General features: G+C 48.4%; 1 protein-coding gene and 1 long non-coding RNA gene across 3 annotated transcripts in view; one reads left to right on the top strand and one right to left on the bottom strand.

The window, feature by feature from the left end:
• GALNT10 (polypeptide N-acetylgalactosaminyltransferase 10) overlaps positions 1–23145 on the bottom strand; it is a 226053-nt gene that overhangs the window by 4247 nt on the left and 198661 nt on the right. For both annotated transcript variants that reach the window (XM_061424122.1, XM_061424123.1), the window contains exons 8-11: positions 14057–14164; positions 8224–8445; positions 5108–5224; positions 301–450 (exon numbers count right to left, since the gene is read on the bottom strand). In XM_061424122.1, coding sequence (XP_061280106.1) covers positions 301–450; positions 5108–5224; positions 8224–8445; positions 14057–14164 — 597 coding nt within the window. The remainder of the gene's footprint in view (positions 1–300; positions 451–5107; positions 5225–8223; positions 8446–14056; positions 14165–23145) is intronic.
• Positions 9968–17424, top strand: LOC133251527 (uncharacterized). Its single transcript, XR_009737670.1, has 2 exons — positions 9968–10471; positions 17229–17424. It is a non-coding gene; the product is annotated as an uncharacterized LOC133251527 (long non-coding RNA).

The following is a 23145-nucleotide window of genomic DNA, read 5'->3' as shown; positions in this document are numbered from 1 at the left end:
AATCATGCCTATCTCCAGTCAAATTTCATTTGCTCTCAAGGTGGTTTAAAAAAAAAAAAGACTCAGTTGCCAACATTTAAGATTCTAAAGCTGAATTAAAAAAAAAATTAAAAATAATAGAAAAATAAAAAAAAAGATACTAAAGCTGGATTTCTGATTTCTCTTGATGACAGGAGAGTCAGGGAGGTTTGTGTAACAAATGCATGAGGGAGGGGGCTCTGGAGAGAAGAGGGGAGGCACTTTGTTTTTTTTTAAACAAAGCAGGCTCCCCTGTCCATCCCGCTCCACACCCCGTCTTACTTTGCGGTACTTCCACAGCTGGTTGCCCTTCATGCTGTGGCAGTCGTAGAGGGTGACGGGGCTGGTATGCGAGACGGCATCAAAGCAGAACTTCTTGGTGTGCTGGGGGTCTCCGGGCCGGATGTCTTCTCTCCAGGTGAAGGTGAACACCTGTACGCACAGGGATGCCATGACATGGACAGCAAAGCAAAGCTAGGGGTGTCTCTTTCTTTCCAATTACAGGAAATTTTAAACACAGGGGTTCAGAAAACTGTATACTGATATAAAAGTGTTTATCCTCTTTTTTTTTTTAAACCATGTCTCCAAAATTCAGTGTCTATTTTACACTTATAGCAAGTAACAACTGCTAGATTTTCATTGGTTAAAGCAAAAGGTAGTCTCACCCCAAAATAAAGCTGCATTTAAAGGAAAAAATACCTTCAATTACATGTTGAAACGATAATTTTGATATTTAGGGTTAAATAAAAAATATTATATATAAAAACTATATTGATGACACCTGTCCCAATGACCCAGCTTCAATGATTACTAAATCACAGCGAGTCTTGTTAAAGCTTCCCCTGCACCATATCCCCCATCCCCACATTCTTTTGAAGCAAATTCTGGACATCTTACCATGTCAGGTGTCATGACTTCAGTAAGTGCCCTGATAATAGTGAAAAGCTACCACAAGGTTCTCAGTGTCATCAAACAGCTCAAGTTCATTCAAGTTCATATGTTTTCAGATTGCCTTACACATTTCTTTTCAGAGTCAGTCTGTTTGAATTAAGATCCAAACCAGGTTCACATATTATATAGGCTGATAAACTTTTTTTCCCCAGGAGCTTTACTGAATGATTGGCGTGCAATAAACTGCACACATTTTAAGTGCACAGCGTGAGACATTTTGACATAGCTTATACCTGTGTAACCACCACCATCATCACTGTCATCAAGGCAGTGAACATATCCATCACCCCAAAGGTACCCTCCTGCCTTCTGTGATCTTTTCCTTCTATCCCTCCCCATGCCCCTAGGAAACTCCTTTGTTTTTTAAGAAAGAGGCACTCACAATTTCTAGAATTTTATATAAAAAGAATCAGACAGTACGGATCCTTTTTTTTTTATTTCTTTCACTCAACACAATTCTGTTGAGATTTAATCACGTTATAACAACAGCATTTATCAACAGTTCATTCCTTCTTATTGCCGAGCTATTCACTGCATGGTACTTGATATACCTGTTGCTGAACATGTGGGTTGTTTCTAGTTTTGGTGTTTTCAAATAGTTCAGTTCAGTCATTGTCCGACTCTTGGCAACCCCATGGATCACAGCACACCAGGCCTCCCTGTCCATCACCAACTCCTGGAGTCTACCCAAACTCATGTCCATTGAGTCAGTGATGTCATCCAACCATCTCATCCTCTGTCGTCCCCTTCTCCTCCTGCCTTCAATCTTTCCCAGTATCAGGGTCTTTTCAAAGGAGTCAGCTCTTCGAATCAGGCAGCCAAAGTATTGGAGTTTCAGCTTCAACATCAGTCCTTCCAATGAACACTCGGACTGATCTCCTTTAGGATGGACTGGTTGGATCTCCTTGCAGTCCAAGGGATTCTCAAGAGTCTTAGAGCTGCTATGAACACGTGTGTACAAGCCATTGTATGGACATGGACATAATTTCTTCTCTCTTGGATGAACCCCTTGAAGAGGGATGGCTGGATCATAAGATACATCCATGTGTAACTTTCCAAGAAACTGCCCAACTGTTTTCCAAAGTGGTTGTACCAGTGTATGGTTCCAATTCATCTACATCCTTGCCAACCCATGGTATGGTTGGTCTTTCTAATAGGTTATAATTTTAATTTCCATTTATCTAATAACTATGAAGTTAAGCATTTTTGATTTGCTTCTTTGCTGACCAATACAACTTCTTCACTAAAATCTCTACACATCTTTTGCCCATTTTTAAATTGCATTGCTTATTTTCTTACTGAGTTTTGAGAAATTTTATACTCTAAACATTTCCCTGGTGGCTCAATTGGTAAAGAAGCCTGCAATGTGGGAGACCTGGGTTCTAACCCTCAGTTGGGAAGATCTCCTGGAGAAGGGATTGGCTACCTACTCCAGTATTCTGGCCTAGAGAATTCCATGGACTGTATAGTCCATGGGTTCGCAAAGAGTCAGACATGACTGAGTGACTCTCACTCACTCACAAACATTTAACGTTGTTATCAGATATATGCTTTGTAAACACGTTCTCTTAGTCTGTGGCTCGTCTTCCTATTTTCTCAATGGTGTTTGTTAAGAACAGAATTTTCTCATTTTGAAGAAGTCCAATCTATCAATTTTTTTTGTTTCATTAATTCTCTTTTGGTGTTGTATCCAAGAAATCATTGCTTGGGTTACCAAGGTCAAACACTTTTGCCTGTGTTTTCTTCCAAAGTATTTTGGTTTCAGTTTTATGTTTAAGTCAATGACCCATTTTGAGTTAATTTTTATATGTAGTATAATGTATTTATTGAAAAAAATGTTTTTGCACATGGATATGCCCTATTTGTTGAAAATATTATACTTTTGCACTGAATTAATTTCCCTTGAATGTCTTTAAGCGTGCTGTCCACATATGCAGGGATCTATTTTTGGAGTCTCTATTCTCTTTATGTCAATATGGCACTGCTTTAATCAGTGACACTTTAACAATATATGTTGAAATCAGTCCTTTAACTTTGTACTTCTTTTGAAAATTTTTTTGGCTATTCTGTCCGATCCATTTTTCCATATGAATCCTCTCAGGTGGTTCTTTTTCCAGCCCCAGGAGTTTCCTCACATACATCAGTACTCTGCTGAATATGCAGGGGGCCCTCTGTAAATCCCAGACATTATCCATGTCCGGCTCTCTCCAAGCCTCCAGGATTCCATTTTGTGAATTCTAGCCACCTTGACCTCCTGCAGTCTCTGCGCTGCCTCCTCAACTCAGGGCGTGTGCCTGGCTCCCCGGGGCTTCTCCCTCCCTGACTTGTGGACTGGAAACTCTCTCAAGGAAGGAAGCCAGGACAACCATCATGCCTGTTGGCTCCCTGTCTTCCAAGGGTCACTGTCTTTCAAGGGTTGACATCGGCTCTCCTGAAAACAGTTGTTTCACATATTTTGTCCATTTCTTTGGATGCTTTCAGTAGAAGGGTAAACCCAGTCCCTGTTATTCCATCTTGGCCAGAGGTGCGCGTTGCAGTGGCGGTGGTGGTGGGGTTAGCCAGTTACTGCTCCCTGAATATCGACTTTCCAGGCCTCCTCCAGGTCAGGAGCTGTAGCTTAGACTTGCATTTCTTCCTTTTTGGGCTCACTAGAGCTCATCACTCAGAATGGCTGTGGGCTCCATGAGACATAGATCCCAGTGGGGCAACTGGGCTGCTATGCTCCCTGCCTCACGGTGGAGGCCGGCACACCCACACCCCAGGCACATTTTGCAGTTAGTCTGAGTGAATCCGGTCTTCATGTGGACTCTCCACCGCAAGGGGAGCTGTTCTGAAGCTGAGCTGCCTAGGCCTGTTCTATCCAGGCCCTGTATTTCTCCTGGTCTCTCTTGCAGCCCCAGGATCAAGGAGCAGCCATACAAGGCTGTGGAGAATTCAGAAGAATTAACTGATGAACATGTGGGCATACTTGCTCAGTTGTGTCCGACTTGTTGCGACTCCTTGGACTGTCCCGTCAGGCTCCTCTGTCCATGGTATTCTCCAGGCAAGAATACTGGAGTGGGTTGTCATGCCCTCCTCCAGGGAATCTTCCTGACCCTGAGTCTCTTGCATCTCCTGGATTGGCAGGCAGATTCTTTACCACTAGCGCCACCTGGGAAGCCCTTAGTCAGTGACAGCCATTATCTAGTAAGAATGGTTTTCCAGAAAGGATGCGGGAGGGCATCACACATTCCGGAGGCTGGCACCATGTCCGCCAGGACGTGGTGCTGTGCATTCTCAGTGTGTACACCGCGCAGCCCTCCAGAGTTCTGTTTTTACAGAGGACCCGCCTTATAGGCTTACATCAGTGTTCACTTTCCAAATGCCAGAAAATCCACAGCAGGGAGACTATAAACCACGTGTCTTCGAACCAAGATTTAACAGATGCCGTGTGACTTAACAATGAGGTGAATCTGGGAGGGACCAGGGGAAGCTTGTGCAGTTTCCTGCGAGAGGCATGTCCTACATGGTGGGCTTGCACGCCTCACTCTTCAGATTATACCCTTTGGGAGATCCCTTGGGGACCAACCCTCTCTCCTATGTCACCCTATCTTTCGAGTGAGGACGACCATACCCTAGGCCCCAGGAGGGGCCCATGACCTAGGTCACTAAGAGGACTGTGTCATACCTCCATCATCGCTGGCTCAGGAAACCCAGCATGTGAGAGCCCCAGGGCTTTTCTGGAACTCTTGGAAGGGACATGTCTTTTCACCGGGTGGCTGGCTGCCTAGAGCTGCTGGTGGTAACCTCTGCCACCACTTGGGGAGACAGTCAGCCTAAGAATGAAGCCAAGAGAGAGGGAAGCAGAGCTGGGGCCCTGGAGATACCCTGATGACATCATCTAGACTTCAGTGACATGAGCCAGAAACTCTGTTGACAGCCATTTGGGCCGAGTATCTGTCACTTGTAACCAACAGTCCAGACTGATGTGCAGGATTCCTCTTTCCAAAGTATCCAGTAGGCTCTTATAACACGTCCCTTGGGCTGACCCGTCACTCATCATTGCCTGGGCCTCTCCCTGCCAGCCCTGACCACGTGAGCACTGCAGGCTTATGTCAGCACAGGGAACCTGGTGGCTGGTCCGAGGAGCAGCCCCTACCTGCATGTTGTTCCAAGCAGCCTCCCCGCGGCCCCGGATGCAGCTTTCCAGCCTCAGTGGGGAGCCCAGGGCCCCGTGCTTCGTGTCTGCGCACAGCCCTGTGCCCACATTGCGGATCTGGATGTGAAAGAAGCAAAGATAGGACCAGTGAGGTGCTTGGAGATATCCAGTGGGGCCCCTGCTGGGGCGGGAGGAAGGAGGCAAGGTAGAGGATGTCAGTGGGCTGAGCTCTGAATTCTCCTAATGAAGTTCGTCCTGGACTGGTGGGCAGGACAGAACCTGTTAATAAGGGAACACAGAGAGCAGCTCCACTCAACCTTGCTTTGAATTAGAGCGTGTAGAGTCCTGGGGTGGGGCTGGGTCCTGGAGGGGAGGGGGTGTGAACAAGAGGACTCCTGCCTCCTCTCCCAGAGAATTTGACCCAGCAGGTCCAGGAATCAAATTTTATCCTCATTCCAGGTGCTTTAAAGGCTATACCTTGAAGACCACTTTAGAAAAGGTGTAGGGTCTTTGCTCTCGGGCCTTGGGGCAGGTGAATGGGAGGCTCCAAAGAGGAACAGAGTCTCAGTAAGGAAGGGGAGGACGCCCTGTGAGTGCAGGGGCCTCAGCATGCGCTGGTCAGCCAGCACGGACGGCAGGCAGGCCGCTGTGCTAGATGCCGGCGTCACATCGTGTAGCTCCAACCTCACAGACATGGCTCCTCGTGTGATGCAGGGGCGGAGGGTGTGTGGGGGTGGGCAGGGGAAAGGCCCGCTCCAGTGTCCAGCTGCAGGCAGTCTCACCACCCCGCTGCTGTGAGCTGCACTGTGTCGGGGGAGGCTACGCTCCCCTGGGCTGCCTCCAGCAGGGCCCGAGAGAGGCAGGCCCATCCCCCGGGGAGGCAGACTCCTCTGGCAGGTGATTCGCCTGAAGACTGCTCATTAACATAGCTAGACTTCCTCAAAGCCTCACTCCCCGCTGCTCTCCTTTTCCAGAGGGCAGCCCGCTGGTCTGGCAGCTCTCCTCGCCTCCCTGCTCAGGTCTCTTGCCTCCCTGCTCACGTCTCTCGGCAATGCCCCAGTAAGTCTCTTGCTGGCCTAATCCCCTCTTGGTGCCTGCTTCCTGGAGGACCTGAACTAACATGGGGGAGAAAGCCAATGAGGTGGCAAAGAAATGAGGAGCTTCACGAGGGAAATCAAGAGGCACCTCATCTAGAAAACTCGCGCTGGTGTCAGGTGGGGCCAGGCAGAGGGCTTAGTGGGGAAAGGTCCCTCTAATTGGCTGAACAAGTGACACCTAGTGTGTCTGCAGCCCAACACACTTCTCTCCTGGGTGCTGTGGCCCATCCCGTGGCCAGAACATCCACCCCACCCTTGTCCCCTCTTTCTCCAAAGGCCACAGTGATTCATGCGGATCCAAGAGTAAGACTTCAATCCTGGACCTTGGCTGACTCTACTGGGAAAGAGGTGTTTACTTTCTGCTAGGTTGGCCAAGCTGGGGCTCTCTCAGCCTGAGGTTTCCGGGAGCTATCTTGCTACTTTCGGCATGAGGACAACACACAAGGAAGCACAGTTAAGTAGGACAAAAAGAGACTGACGTTATTTGAACCCCCTGGATCCAGGTGTTCACAGTTGAAGCCACAGCTACCCAAGATTTCTATGAGAATCAATCACCCCCTTTCCACCTTAGAATGGACTCTGTCACTTACAAGAGAAGGAGCCCCAACATGTATGTTCCCCCTCCACAATCCCCTTATACCCATCTCTGAGTAGTACTCTCAGCCAGAGACCCAGGAGCCAAGATGTGGTGATGGACTATCTGCCTCCTCCAGCGGGACCAGCTTCTTGGGTGTGTGAGAAGGGCAGCGGCACAGGGCTCCTTACTCAGAGTCCATGTTTGGTTTAAAGCTCTGCTGTCACTGTCTTAAAGTCCTACTGTTTTACCTTTGGACCTGTAAGTGAAACCTCATGGGATAACAGAGCATGCACACGGGCAGACGTGACACGGATTCCATGAGCACCTGCTGTTCCTCTCTGCCGAGCTCACACACAGCACCTCTGAGTCCCTGCAGCACAGAGTCCCTGGGTCCCCCACAGGCATGGGAACTCAGCAACACTCAAAGCGAGTAGGGGCTGAGGGTGTCACAGCTGTGACTAAGCGGGGGTGCTGGCCTGTCCCAGAGGCTACACCCTCCTTTCCAACCAGAACCGGCTTCAGCTTCACAAAGGAACGTGTCCGAGACACAGGAGGGACTGGGAAACCCTATCATGTCCTTTCGTTCCGGCTGCACTGGGTCTTCGCTGCGGTGTGCAGGCCTCTCGCTGTGCCGACTTCTCTTGTTGCCGAGCACAGGCTCTAGGGCGCCTGGGCTGCAGTAGTTGGGTCACGGGGTCTTAGTTGCCCTGCAATTGTGGAACCTTCCCAGACCAGGGATCAAAACCGAGTCCCCGCCACTGGCAGGCAGATTCTTAACCACTGGACCCCCAGGGAAGTCTATGTCCTTTCTTTCTTGCGTTAATTCCCTGGATGACCCAACTACTTCAGCAGCAAATAGCACAGAAACAAGGGGAAGGAGGGGGCAACCTAGAGTTCCTTTTCCTTCAGCTCTTTCTCACTCATCAGTAAGATGTTGATAGGATGTGTACATTATCAAGAAGTGAAATAAATACAGCTGAGTTAGTTCTGTGCTGTGTTTCTACAGCTCTGGTAAGAAATACATATGCATGGATGAGGTCTGAAACATGGATTGTGAAATTTCACCAGTTGTGCACAAATTGAATGTTCTCTTTGCCTTTAAAACTGGCACAGCAGAACATAAAGATGAATAGTAAAATTCATGCTAATAATTTAAAGTTTTAATTTTTTTCTACTTGTAACATTAGATAGTGAACAAACAAAAACCACCACCCCAAGGCTAAGAGAGACCAGCGAAGGAAAGGAGAAAGTTTTATATGTTATACCTCTACTGGCACTTTCTAGATGATGCTAAGCTTTTTTTTTATTATTATTAATTTTTATTGAAATGTAGTTGATTTACAGTGTTGTGTTACCACCACTTTTTCTCTAAATTGTGGACCCTGCACGTGCATTTTGACTTGAGACCTATTTATGTGGCGGGCCCTAGCCTTCACACTCACCTCACCCCAGGCTGCGGCCGGGGGCTCCACGGGTGGGTAGAATTGGGGCAGATCCCAGGCGATCTTGGTCATAAACCACTTGAAACTCTTGCAGTTCAGGGAGCTACGGAGCTTTTTCTGGGCAGTCACGTCCCCAGCGGAGAGGTGGCGGTACTCTGGACGGCGCTGGTAGATGTGCTCTGCGTACTCGTCCATCCACACCTCCGCCACTCGCTTCAGGTTCTGAAGGAGACCGGCAGGTGCAAGGGTCAGGCTCTCCGTAGGGTCAAGGAGGGCAGGGGGTGCAAAGGGTCTGTGAGGTTGAGGTCAACCTTTCTTATTTTATGTTCTATTAAGGACTGTAGCCGGACTGTTTTTAAACCTTCAGTATTTCCATTTTTTAAATCAACATTTTAAGGGCTCTATAGCTTACGGTTGAGTAAATACACAGCTGCTGGTTTTCTTGACCATCTTGTGCCCCTTCCTTCCTGGAGATTGCCTCCCACTGAATTTGGGGACCCACCCCTGCCTTTTATTTTAGATGACCGAAGGAAAGCCATGTGACCCAGCCTGGCCAATGGGAATATAGATAGTGGGGACATAGGGATTGGTCAGAAATGAGCATGTGACCTCGGTCTAGCCAATCAGAATCAAGAGGCGTTAGTCCTGGAAGAATTGCTGGGTAAGATCCGATGGGTAAGATGCCAGGGAGAGGTGTTGGGCCATTTGAAAACCCCGTCGAAGGTTAGGTCATCCCAGAATGAGGCAGAGCTGAGGGTTAGAGCCAGGAACACATTATTCTTTTAGTTCCAGAATCCAGCCTTGTCTGAAGCCACAACTAGGACAGAGCTTTCCATTTACATGGGTCAGTAACTTGGCTTTCTGCTTAACCCAATTTGAGTTGGGTTTTTGTCACATTCAACTAAGAGTTCTGCCCAAGTTGGTTGGTAAAAACGAATTACAACTTGCAACCAGGAGGTAAAATTCCCTCAGCAGCTAGCATTTTTAACAATCCTTTGAGGTGTTAAGGTTGCTGCCACGTTATTACGAGGCACAAAGATAATAAAAAGAATGACAACCATATTACTCGCAAGTCAAAGCAGCAAGAGGTGAGGAAATATCCTGTTTATAAGTAGACTGGAAGAGAAAGGAAAAGTGAATTCTTCTGTGTAACTGTGATGAAAATCTCTCACTACCCCCTCAGTGTAGATTCCACCTGCTGACAACCTCTTACTTAGCTTGGAAGAGCAAAACATCAGAGTTCAGGGGAACTTGCCTGCTCTTAAACATCTTCCTCCAACCCCAGGCTGTTGCCAGGATACCGCTCCCCTCCCATTTTATTCTCTAGGGTTTATCATATCATTTTTCCCCTTCTGTAATCCAGATTTCCTCCTGAAGAATAAAAGTGAGTTAGCACATCAGTCACACACACTTCAGTGTAAGTGACTGCCCTAGAAGCAGAAGGTAAGGCTGCAGTTGGCAAATATTTTCTGTAAAGGGCCAGACAGTAAACATTTTAGGCATTGCAGACCATGTGGTCTCAGCTCTGATGTTGCTATAAAGCAGCCCTAGACACTGCATAAATGAATGGGTGTGGTTGTGTTCCGATCAAACTTTATGGACTCTAAAATTTGATTTTTCACGTGTCACAAAATATTATTATTTTGATTTTTTCCCCCTAAGCTATTTAAAAATGTAACAACTATTCTTACCTCATAGGTCACACAAAAATACTTTGCTGACTGCTGAGTAAGGAGAAGGGAAACCCTGGTATTGAAGCTGAAACTCCTCACTTTTGCTGGCTCTGAGTCTGGGAGTAGGAAACTACAAAAGTTCTTGCTGCTGCCTCATTTTTTTTTTGAGTGCTGAAGAGGTTGACAGTGGGTCAGCAATCCAGAAACACTATTATCCCTGCCAGGCCCTTGCACGGCAGGGGCTGGGTTTAATTTAAAACTGCCCTGGGAGTTCCCTGGCAGTTTGGTGGTTAGGACTCCACACTCTCACTCCTGAGGGCCCATGTTCAATCCTTGGTTGGGGAACTAAGATCCCACAAGCCATGCAGTGCAGTCCCCCCACCTTCCGCTTAAAAAAACCCCCAAAATAACAACAATAAAAAGCAACCATGTTGAGAGGAAGCTGAAGGCCTAAAGGGGCCAGCACATGTGAACACTCTCCTTTTCCTGGTCTTCCACCCAGGTCCTCTGGCTCACTGGTTATCTGAAGCCACAGAAATGATGAGGGACGATCATGGTTTCCTCTCCAACCACAGGTAAGGATGGCTAAACTGACCAAGGAAAGGTGCTGAAATTCACCAGTGTTCTTTTTAAAGGATCAAATAAAATAATATTCTAATTTTAACTGATATTTAAATTACTATTTTAATGAGTATTATATTTTCCAGACGGCTTTAGTAAGTCATTTCTCCCAGATCTTGAGCTTTGGTACAGTTACTGGACTAAAGTAAGGACCTTTACATTTATGTCTATTACTTCTCCCCTTGCTAGAGTCATGAAAAAGACTCTGAGATTTTAGTGGGCTAAAGTGAAAGTTGCTCAGTCGTGTCCGACTCTTTGTGACCCCATGGAGGGTAGTCCATGGAATTCTCCAGGCCAGAATACTGGAGTGGGTAGCTGTTCCCTTCTCCAGGGGATCTTCCCAGCCTAGGGATTGAGCACCTTCCTTTGATCCCTTGTCGGGAAAATCTCTTGGAGAAGGCAATGGCAACCCACTCCAATATTCTTGCCTGGGAAATCCCATAGACAGAGGAGCCTGGCGGGCTACAGTCCATGGGGTTGCAGAGTCGGACATGAGTTAGTGACTGAACAACACCTTTCTAGTTCTGGGTTCCAGTCCTATCTGAGGCTCCACTTGCTTTTCTTATGCTTGGATCACAGAGCTTTGCCCCAGAATCTTGGAATAAGTCTCTAAACAAAAGTCAACTTTTGCTTCATTGGGCTTGAATGGGTTTCTGTTACTGCCTTCCCAAAGACCCCTGGGCCAGAGGCACAGGTGAGAAGGATCTTAGCAAATTTAGTGAACAAACTGACTGGTTACTGGTTCTTGAGGTAGACAAGCTGGTGGCCACTTCATTCTCCCTGAATTGCTGCTCGACTGCTGCCTGACTCTTTGTCCTTCCGAATCTGTACACCTTTAGTAAGATTTTGGTTTTCCTCTTTATCTGGCTGTCTTGGGGCTTTCACAATACCTCTTCTCAAATCTATCAATATGATGTTCTAGGAGATAATGCTCTAGAAGGACCTGGTGGATAAAACACTGAGAAAACATGTAAATTATGATCTGGAACTAAGCAAAAATAGTTAGATACTGTGATACAAAGTTAGGAGACCTTGACTGAGGCACCTCTGGTCCTGCCAGCCTACATCAGCACCACGCAGATTGTTAAAACACTGAATTCAGATATGACATTGAAATCAACTTCCCAGCCTTGTTAATACTGATGCCAACACATACTGGTAATAACAATGCTACTGCTAAGTCGCTTCAGTCGTGTCCGACTCTGTGCGACCCCATAGACGGGAAGCCCACCAGGCTCCCCTGTCCCTGGGATTCTCCAGGCAAGAACACTGGAGTGGGTTGCCATTTCCTTCTCCAAGGCATGAAAGTGAAAAGTGAAAGGGAAGTAGCTCAGTCGTGTCCAACTCTTAGCGACCCCATGGACTGCAGCCTACCAGACTCCTCCATCCATGTGATTTTCCAGGCAAGAGTACTGGAGTGGGGTGCCATTGCCTTCTCCGGGTAATAACAATAGCAGTCACTATTTAAATGATAATCACACTGTGTCAGGCACCAGTCAGACCTAAGTGGGTTTGAATTCTGGCTCGAGTTACTTTGTGTCTTTACATTTCACTGTCCTCATCTCTAAAATGAGGATTAAAAACAAGTGAGAACTAAGCGAGGTAAATATGTAAGATGCCAACTTTGAACAAGGCCTGGCTCACAGGAAGTTTTTGTTCATCCATGGGTCATAACACAGGGAGTGATGGTGTGTCTTTCCCAGGTGAGTCATATTGGCATGACAGCTCTGGTCAGGGAAAGGATAGTTTGGGAGTGGTCCTTCTCGGGGGTCTGAGGTGTCTCAATGGTCCCACAGTCCCCAGGAGCTGGAAGGGTCGCAGTCTTGGGCTTACTGAGAGACTCTGGGGTCTTTCTGCCTGGCACCTTCTTCTGGAATTGCCAACAGTATTTCAGAGGAAACGTGATTTCTGCCTCTCCTGCAGAACTAGAACTCACACCTGCATGGGACCAGGCTGTCCCAAGCAGGGATAGCTGGTGTGGTTGTCGTTGGAATCTTTGACCACTAGAGGGCACTGCTGGCTCTCTTTTCCGTCGACATTGGCCCTTATAGTGGCCGGGCCCAGCATCCCGGAAGACTACTGCCCCTCTGACGGTCTTGGTCTTCGTTGTAAGTTGCAGAACAAGGGTTTTTTTGACCTGGGCTGCAATTCTGCACATCGCAGATTGTCAGGTGACAAGGGAGGGAGAGGCAGTGGCCTGGGCAGGAGGCTGTGTGGACTGAAGCCAAACAGGCTGGCAAGGCGGGGCTCTGTTAGGAGGGATCTTCAGGATTACGGTGGGGGTCTCCAAGAGGCAAAGATATACTGTGACCCTTCCAGATCCCCCAAACCTCCTGGCGCTCTTTACCCTCTGAGATCCGCTCCCCCGCCTCAACTTTCATTGTTCTTTTGCAGTCATCTTGATTTTTTCAAGACTCTTAATATTTTAAAATTTATTATTATGGCTTAGTGAAATATTAATAATACAAAACAAATAAAAATTTCTGGCTATTTCCATTTGTAGATAATGGCCACTAATTAGAGTGATGATTGATATAAACCATTTTAAGGCAATAAAACAGTTTAACATAGAATTTTTGGCATGAAAATTGAGGGGATGAGGAGAGGACACTAACATTTATTAACCACCACTGTGCCCAGACCTTTTAAATACCATCTCATGCATGTGTGTGCTCAGTTGCTTCAGTTGTGTCTGACTCTTTGTGACCCTATGAACTGTGGCCCACCAGGCTCCTCTGTCCATGGGGATTCGCCAGGCAAGAATACTGGAATGGGTTGCCATGCCCTCCTCCAGGGGATCTCCCCAACCCGGGGATTGAACCCATGTCTCTTATGTCTTCCGCATTGGCAGGTGGGTTCTTTATCACTAGCACCACCTGAGAACCTCTAAGTACCATCTGTCTTTCTCAAACAGGCCACTCTACCTATATTAAATTTTATCTAACATGTTTCTTTAAATCACCCCTAGTCTAACTTGGCACCAACTTTAGCTTTATCCTAAGTCACAATGTCTGTGAAATCATGAATTTCCTACACTAATCCACAATAATTTAAACACATGGAAATAAAAATGTTCCTATGTCTACCACCTAAAATCACCTCCCTGGTCACACTTTGGGAAACTGAATTATCTCCTTAATTCTTCTGGCCATGCTAAGAGTTGGAAAAAATGAGTTTCCTTGAAGCAGAGGAGTAAATAGAGCCTAAGAGCAAGCCTCTCAAGGTTACAGAGCTAATAAGTGATTAAGCAGGGCTTTAAGTAAGTTTTTAAATTTTTTTCACTTATTTATTTATTTTGGCTGTGCTGTGCAGCTTGTGAGATTTTAGTTACCCAACCAGGGCTTGAAGCTATGCCCTTAGCAGTGAAAGCTTGGCGTCTCAACCGCTGGACCGTGAGGAAATTCCCTGGAGGGTGGGGACGGCGCACATCCGCACATGTAGCAAGCACTGGGGACCACTAGGCCTAGGGCATGGGGCGCCTCTGATCTGCTGGTGGTCACAGGCCAACCTCTCACCCCCTAGGGAAGCTACCAGCTTACCCGGGCCAGGCTGACTCCAGCAGGCACCTTGTAGGGCACGTACTTCCTGTAGATATGGCCCACCCTGGAGCAGGGAATGTCCTCCATGCGACCTCCACACATCCACACCTGCGGGATGAGAAGTGAGAGGTGATATTTCTGCCCCCAGTTCACAGCCTCCTCAAAGGCCAGCATTCCTTCGTGCATCCCTAGAAAGCATCAGCTTGGATTGTGTACTAAAGCCCCCATTCACAAAACCAGGGATGTAGGAAAACACAGTGATGACAAGAGCAAAAACAGCTCAGGGCATCGAGTGCTGACTCCAGGCCAAACACTCTGCTGTGAGCTTCACATGCACAGCTTCATTGAAGCCTCATCAGAAAACACGTAACATTAGGTAGTAATGGAGCTCCATTTTACCAATTAAGAAACTGAGACTCAGAGAAGCTAAGAAACCTCTCTGAGGTCACAGGGTTAGTATATGGTAGAGCCAGAAATTTAAACCCAATTTGAGCTGACTCTGAAGAAAGCTGAAAGCCAAAGAATTGATGCTTTTGAACCGTGGTGTTGGAGAAGGCTCTTGAGAGTCCCTTGGACTGCAAGGAGATCCAACCAGTCCATCCTAAAGGAAATCCTGAGTATTCATTGGAAGGTCTGATGCTGAAGCTGAAACTCCAATACTTGGGCCACCTGATGTGAAGAACTGACTCACTGGAAAAGACCCTGATGTTGGGAAAGACTGAAGGCAGAAGAAGAGGACGACAGAGGATGAGATGGCTGGATGGTATCACTGACTCAATGGACATGAGTTTAAGTAAACTCCGCCGTGAAATTAAAAGATGCTTACTCCTTGGAAGGAAAGTTATGACCAACCTAGATAGCATATTCAAAAGCAGAGACATTACTTTGCCAACAAAGGTCCATCTAGTCAAGGCTATGGTTCTTCCGGTGGTCATGTATGGATGTGAGAGTTGGACTGTGAAGAAGGCTGAGCGCTGAAGAATTGATGCTTTTGAACTGTGGTGTTGGAGAAGACTCTTGAGAGTCCCTTGGACTGCAAGGAGATCCAACCAGTCCATTCTGAAGGAGATCAGCCCTGGGATTTCTTTGGAAGGAATGATGCTGAAGCTGAAACTCCAGTACTTGGGCCACCTCATGCAAAGAGTTGACTCCTTGGAAAAGACTCTGATGCTGGGAGGGATTGGGGCAGGAGGAGAAGGGGACAGAGGATGAGATGGCTGGATGGCATCACTGACTCGATGGACGTGAGTCTGAGTGAACTCCGGGAGTTGGTGATGGATAGGGAGGCCTGGTGTGCTGCGATTCATGGGGTCTCAAAGAGTTGGACATGACTGAGTGACTGAACTGAACTGAACTGAAACTCCAGGAGTTGGTGATGGACAGGGAGGACTGGCATGCTGCAGTCCATGGGGTTGCAAAGAGTCAGACACGACTGAGCGACTGAACTGAACTGAACTGAAACTCCAGGAGTTGGTGATGGACAGGGAGGACTGGCATGCTGCAGTCCATGGGGTCGCAAAGAGTCGGACATGACTGAATGACTGAACAGAACTGAACTGAGCTGACTCCAGAGTCTGAGCTCTGGATAAGTGTCAGAATTATAAGGGGGCATGGAGGGCTCTATGGGAAGGACTGTGATAATCACTTTGCACTTTGTGCTGGTAGGGACTAGGCTGTGTATTTGCTGACTTTGGGATTGGCTGCTGGAGTTACCTTTTAGGCCTGTAAACCTCTTGCTGGGTCATCCTGAGCAGTCACCTTTCTCCCTGTCCTGACTCCCCTGCAGACTGGCTTGCTAAGCTGTGCAGCTGGGCACTGCTGCCTGCAGTGTGGGAGCTGGTGCTGCTCCTGAGTCTCCCTTCATAACTGGCATCACAGAGATCCCCTGAGTAGGAATCTGGTCTGATGGCAAAATATGAGAATTCTTAACAAGTATAGTCAACCCTCTTAGAGGCCCAGCCTAAACAGACCCCCTTCTGGTGGTCCTGGGTTCAAATCCTGACTCAATCACTATCCAGCTTTGTGACTTGGATGATGGCACCTAACTTCTCTGAGGCTCAGTTTCCTCATCTGTAAAGGATGAAATGAGGTAGGCTCAGGGGATGAGGTCTTTTGGGTGAGGAGCTTACCACAAGACCTGGCACCTAGTCAGAGCGGTGTGAGATACTGCAATGATGGGTTCATACATTTGGCTAATATTTGTGGAGTCCCTGCTACATGTTAAACACTGTGCTGGGCACGTACAGCAGTGAGTAAGCTGGCCAAGGCCCCTGCTCTCACGGAGGCGGAGTGTGGTGGCCAGCCTTGGAGATGCCCCCCAGTGACCCCTGTGTCCCAGCATTTGCGCCCTTAGGCAGTTCCCTCCCAAAAGAGCCGAATGCAGACTGACCTGTGTAACCAACAAGATGCTACAGAAACGATGGCCATGAAGGACACTGTGGCTTCCACCTTGCTCCCTGGGATCACTTGCTTTGGGGCAGCCAGCAGCCACATTGTGAGGACCCTCAAACAGCCCCGTGGAGAGGCATAGGTTGTGAGGGGCTGAGGTCTCCTGCTAAGAGTCCTGACTTGCCCACCACGTGAATAAGCCAGCTTAGAAGTGGATCCTCCAGCCCCAGGCAAGCCTTCAGATGGCCACAGCCCTGGCTGACACAACTGCGTGACAGACCCAGGCAGAACCATCTCACTTAGCTACTCCCAAATCCCTGACCCTCCAAGACTTTGAGATAATAACTGTCTACTGCTGCTTTGAGATTATTTTTTCCTGTGGCAGCAGATACCCAATACAGGGACTTTCAGACGGTGATGTGCACTCTACAGAAGCCAAAGCAAGGTAACTGGACGGACTCATCAGACAGACAGATGGGATATGCTGCATTACCCCACCTGTCAGGGAAAGCCTCCCTGGGAAGGAAGTAGTCATATCCCATGAGGGGATAGGCACATATGGGGCTGCAATTAGTGGAAATGCTGCTTGGAGAAATGCAATTATATTCTGATCTTGGGGGAGAAAAAAAAAATCGAGCAAGTCAATAGAACAGAACATTGGTCTCGAGATAATGGGCTCCTGATGGTAGATTAATGTCAAGGCCAAGCCAAGAAGTTTATTTTCAAAGCAGGAGATATTGATCAGGCGCCAGCATCCTATAACAATAACTCTTCCTTTATACAGAGTGACTGATGTGGAAGTGATGCTTTTGTCTGGCGGATACTGGCCGGGTCGCTGGGCCGCCCCTGCCTTGTGGGAGGCGGAGCAGCACGGAGCAGGTGGGGCATGCCTTCCCCTGTTCTATTTTGAATGTCTTCTGGGCAGTTGACTAGGCTGGCATCCAGCTCTCTCAACTCCATATTAAACTTGCATTAGCTAACGAGGCTGTGTCTCCGGCTTTGCCTGGCAAGGAGCCTTCCTTTATGCAGATGGATTTCCAGATCCTTCTCTGTGCTGTGACCTCGGGATTCTTTGGCCCTGACCATGCTGGCCATCAGCCTGAAGGTTCCTGAGGGTGACCTTGATCTACTGAGAGGTCTGAGGCAGCCAAAATGTCCTCAGATTCCCAGGATATCTGGAGCCCAGGAGGAGTCCTGGTTTTGGACGATGGCTTCCCTACCCTAGACCTGACTCACTGACAGCTGAGTCAGAATGCAAACTGCCTTCCGAGAGATGCATACCTGTTCAGTGAAAGCTGCTGCCAACTGTCGAGTTCCCTGGGAGCACCTGAGCGGTCTGAGTAGCTCTGGGTACATCCAACCCCTCAGAACTCCCTCTGGAGCTTCCCTGGTGGTCCAGTGGTTAAGAATCCACCTTGCAATGCAAGGGACACTGGTCTGATCCCTGGTCCAGGAAGATCCCATGTGCTGCAGGACAACTAAGACTGAGCACTACAGCTACTGAGCCAGAGCCCGAGAGCCCAAACGACTGAGCCTGTGTGCTACAAATACTGAAGCCCACATGCCTACAGCCTGTGCTCTGCAACAAGAGAAGCCACTTCCATGGCGTGGCTTCAGTTTCAGGTTCTGCCACCAAGTCAGAAAAACGACATCATCTCTTTGAGCTTCACTTTCTCCATTTGGGAAATCGGGCCACAGGATATATGAAGACAAAAAACACGACAGTGTTGGGTGAAAGGGCAAATACTGTATGGTTTCAAGGCAACTGTATTTCTCATCCTTTCGCAAAGAGAAATGAGTAGCCCCTGCTTGCCATAATTAGAGCAAGGCCACACGCAGCAATGAAGACCCACCACAGCCAAAAATTAAAATAAATAAATCCTAAAAACCCCAAACAAACCACACTCTGGCCACTCAGAACACATCTTAACGCAGCAGCACCACCCTGCTGTGGTGGTCACTGGTTATCTGGCAGGATCCTGAGACTGCAGGGGACTTTCCATCTAGGGACATGATAAAAGTTAGAGGCATCGACTTATGTCCTGACTTGCTCTGGGTCGGGGAGATGGACTCCAGGTTCAGCTCCTGGCCCAGGGCACCTACCTGTGTACCTCCAGGCCCCCCACCTCCCTCCCTTTACAGCAGAGGACAGCAGCCACCCAAGGCCCACAAGAACCACAGCAAGGGGGTGGTATGAGCAGACACTCTTTTCTAATGCCAGTGCCACCAGTGCAGCCACGTGACCTGGGTGATAAGCATCACTGCCACCTTGCAAGGCTGCCGAGACGGCCTGAGACAAGCCGTGAAGAGCACTCAGCTTGATGCCTGGCCACAGCAAACCTGATTAGTGTTACTCACTTCTCTTTGCGAAAGGATGAGAAATACCACTGCCTTGAAATGATACACCCAAAACCATCGGTTTTTTAAAAAATATCCTATGGCCCGATTTCCCAAATGGAGAAAGTGAAGCTCAAAGAGATGATGTTGTTTTTCTGACTGACTTGGTAGCAGTACCTGAAACTGACCAGGAGAATGACAGGGCCAGGCGAGTGGGGCATAGTCACTGGGCCTGGCTGCCCAAGGGGTTCTTCTCTCCCCCAAGTAACACAGTGGCAGGAGAAGAGCCCCGCTGGGGGCAGAGGGGAGAGGCGCTGCAGATCACTCACATTTGGCCAGGACCCTGTCGTATTTGGATGGGGACAAAGATGGGCCGCTGAGATGACATCTTGCAGCCCATTTCTGCGTCAGCCTTCTTGCCTCCCTCCCTGTCCGTGCCCTCCCTCGCCTCTGCTCCTGTGCCTGTGCAGGGAGCCCAGTTCCACCATAAGGAATTTCTGAACACACTCTGCCAGCTTGTTTTTTGGTGCCGTTTCCTCTGCACCAGTCTTCTCCCTGGAAGCACCATACCACTAGACAAGTACAAATCTAATTGTAAAAGCTTGCTCCCCATTCATTTTCATTGCTGCTTTGATTTATTTTATTAGCAAACTTCTTTTGTGTGATGACAGGCTTCATTACAGTGTCTATAAAAGACAATTACTCGCTCTTATCTCCTAAACTGAGGAGGAAAGAAACGAGTGGTGATGAGCATCAGGAAGACACAATGGGCCCTGGAGACTACGCGGCAGAGGGGCTGCCCTGCAGAGGGGATCTGCCAGCAAGCGGGGGTGGGAAGGAACCTCTCGCTCAAGGGAATGGCTGCCTGGAAACCAGTCGGGAATGGACGGGCATCCTACCTGGCCATGGAAGGGAGAAGCCATCAGCCAGCCATGGCTTTGCTGTTGGCAGCTCGGCTGAGGACCCCAGTGAAGTCCAAACCCTATTCACTAGTGCTTGGGAGCTGCTGCATTAATGCACAATTAAAAGAATAATTGTCACCAATTATTCCGCATTATCTGTGAGCTTAGGAAGAACAAAGGGTAGCAGTGAGGAGCTCGGTTCTGGCTCTTAAGCAAGTTTGTGAATCTGAAAGCCTCAGTTTCCTCATCTGCAATATGGGGTGAATTACGGTGCCTCCCTCCTAGGGCTGCGACGAGCCTGGAATGAGGTAATTCTGAGGCGCACAGGACTCCGAGCAAACCCAATGCTGTCACCTGGGTGCGCAGCAGCCGGCTCTACCGATGGGGCACGCCACGTGTATGCCATGCAGCTTCCCTCAGGAAAGAAGGAATGACAGTCCTTTGGAATGGATCCATGTCTTCCAGAAGTTCATACTCTTTTGGACCTATTAGGTTGTTCTGAACAACAAGGTACTGTTTTAGGAAGTCTTACCAGCAGGAAAGGATCTCACTCATGTGAGTTTTAGATGCTTATAATGGTTACCAGGTTCAGTTGGTAAAAGAGGAGGAGAAAAGCCCAACTTTAGTTTTTAAAAATCCATTTAAATTTATTTCTAGGTTAATATATTATTTTACTGGAGTGGGTAGCCTTTCCCTTCTCCAGGGGATCTTCCCAACCCAGGATTGAATCCAGGTCTCCTGTATTGCAGGTGGATTCTTTACCAACTGAGCTATGAGGGAAGCCCAATATTATTTTATATATCAAAAATATAATTTTAAGCATATGTGGGTCTAAATTAATAAACTGAATATCTGATTGTTTCAGTGATATCTTGTGTTTACAGTCAACTTGGCCAAAAAATGGGGGGTGGCCACCTTACATTAGAGCTTTTTTTTTTTCTTAATAAATGAATTAAGTTGCAGGATCTGTTAGGTTTTAGCTCATGTTTGATACAGAGCCATCTCACAACCACCCAGTGAGGGGGGTACTGCCATGCCTCTCACACATGAGGAAAGCGAGGCTGGCGAGCTCCAGCACCTTCCCCAGGGCTCCGCAGCTCGTAAGTGGCAGAGCCCAGAGTGGAATCCAGGGTGGGGGCCCCCAGAACTAGGCAGGTCTGAGACTGCACCTTTGATCTTCCTCAAGCCTAGTCCTGACCCTGTCATAGTCTTCCACAAAGACCCCTCTTGGTACTCATATTGTTTGCAGGACAAACTGGTTACCCTAGGCTTGCAGTCAAGGCCTCTGCCCCCTGTTCCAGTCACCTCTGACGCTTCCACACACCCTGGATGCTGTGGGAGTCAGCTGCAGGGCACTCATGTTTCTCTGTTAGGCACGTGTGCTTTTCTTTCCATGAACAATGCAATCCAGTACAAACATTCATTCATTCACACATAGGCTGGTCATTGGTCAGCCTTGCTCTAAAACCCTGCTGGAAGAGATGAAACAGAAACTGGCAGCCAAGGATGGGCCTAATGATATCGAGCCTTGAAAGTGAGGTGAAGGTGTTGGTACCTGTGAGCCACCCTGCCAACCAACGTGGGGTCTTTTCACACCCCAGCCTGAGCCTCCACTCTGTAAGACCTCACTGACTCATTACAGCCATAATTTTCAATCCTGAGTGAACATCAGAATCACTGGGGGAGCTTGCTAAAACACGGACTGCTGGGCCCCACTCCTACAATGTCTGACTCAGCAAGTCTGCGTGGAGTCTGGGAATTTACATGTCTGACAAGTTCCCAGTGATGCTGGTGCTGCTGGGCTGGGGACCACACTTTGAGAATGAGCTTAGCTTATGCTGGATTAGAGACAGCCCTTCTCAGGATGGTGGTAATGCCAGTTCACACTATGTCTTTAGACAGCGCTGTGAGTTTGGGGTTATTTGTGTCCTTTCAGTGAGGAAATAAAGGTTCAGCCCAAAGGGCAGGTGAGCTGTCCCAGGTCTCGCCAGGAGTTCATTTCAGAGCTGGGCTTGGAGCCAAGGTCTCTGGCCTCTGTCTTGCCAGCCTCAAAGCTTCTCCCACTCCTGTCTTCCTACAACCGCAGCCCATACACAATGACCACAATGTGACATTAACAGCTATCATAATTGATTATTTATAATGTGCCAGGAGCTGAGCTAAGCTTTTAACACATTTTGACTAATATCGTGCTCACACCCACCCTATGAAGTAAGGGTCATTCTATTGCCACTTTACAGATGAAGAAATCCAGAGAGGTTAAGTCACTTTCCCAAGGTCACACAGCCACGAGCTGTTGGAGCTTGTACCAGAACACAGGTGGTGTGATTCCAAAGCCAATGTACTTTATCCCCGGGCTGTTCTGCCTCCTTTTTTAACATGAAGGTTTTGATCCAAACAGCTACCACTCACTGACTGCCTTCTTTTTGTCTGTCTCTAGGCCAAACGTTTTATGCCATTTAGTTTTTATAACCTCTGAAGAAGTTATTATTGCCATTTTTAGTGATAAAAGACTGAAGCAGGAAGAGATGGCTGTGTGCTGGTTAAGGAGTGATGTACCACAGGCGACCCTTGAGCCTCCGAGCCTTTTTCCTGGAGGCATGGTGGGAGGGGCAGCTGCCTACAGACAGAGACATTCATGGAATCTCAAATGGCTGCTCAAAGTCAGGGGCAGAATGCCTCCCTGTTCCCGGCAGACAGCTCTTAGAAAGTCTGGGTACACATGGCCAGGAGGAAAACGCTGCACGCAGCAGAGCAAATTCCCAGCCTCCTCAGATAATCCCGCAAGGAAGGAGCCAGCGCTGGATTCCCGGCAGAGATGCTGCAACTGGTCTGAGTCAGTGGGGGCTGGATGGGACGGTGGAAGGGCTGGGAGAGGTGACGGCAGGCTGGCACTTGCGTGGGGCCCCAAACGCCCTCCCGGGTGGCAACTTAACCCCCTTGGGGTTGGTTCTGACTTCTGGGGTCCTGCTCTAGGCTGCCCCCTCCCTCCAGGTGGAGTGAGATAAGCGCTGGGCTGAGTCGGGACATCTGGAGTTCGGCCCTGGCTCTGCCACCTTCCAGCACTCAGGCATCAGGTCACAGCCCCCACCCCTCACCGGTTTCTGCTGTGTGTTCTGCTTTCTTTTCACACACTGTGTTCCACTGAATCCTCCTGATGACGCTATGAGCTCTATGGAAGCAAGGTCTGGAGTTTTCTAAATCTGCACAAGGCAGTCTGGGACTGGCTTGGCCTTTGGTGACTGTATCAGTGTTGGACTAAGCAAACCCCACCCCGGAGGCCTCCTGCCTCTGTTTGGACGTGCGGGTTTCCCTCTGGGAACAAGGCTTTCCTGGTCCCCTCGTGTGGCTCTCTGTCACTCCCTTGCTCAGCTAATCCTGCCCCAAGAGGACCTCAGAGGGTCTCCATCTCACTCTCCCAGAGCAGGGGGCTGCTGCCTCTGCCTGCTGGAGTGGATCCTG

The sequence above is a fragment of the Bos javanicus genome, chromosome 7 (assembly GCF_032452875.1).
Source record: "Bos javanicus breed banteng chromosome 7, ARS-OSU_banteng_1.0, whole genome shotgun sequence".
In the NCBI taxonomy this organism is placed as follows: domain Eukaryota; kingdom Metazoa; phylum Chordata; class Mammalia; order Artiodactyla; family Bovidae; genus Bos; species Bos javanicus.
This window is presented reverse-complemented; position numbering and strand designations above follow the sequence as displayed.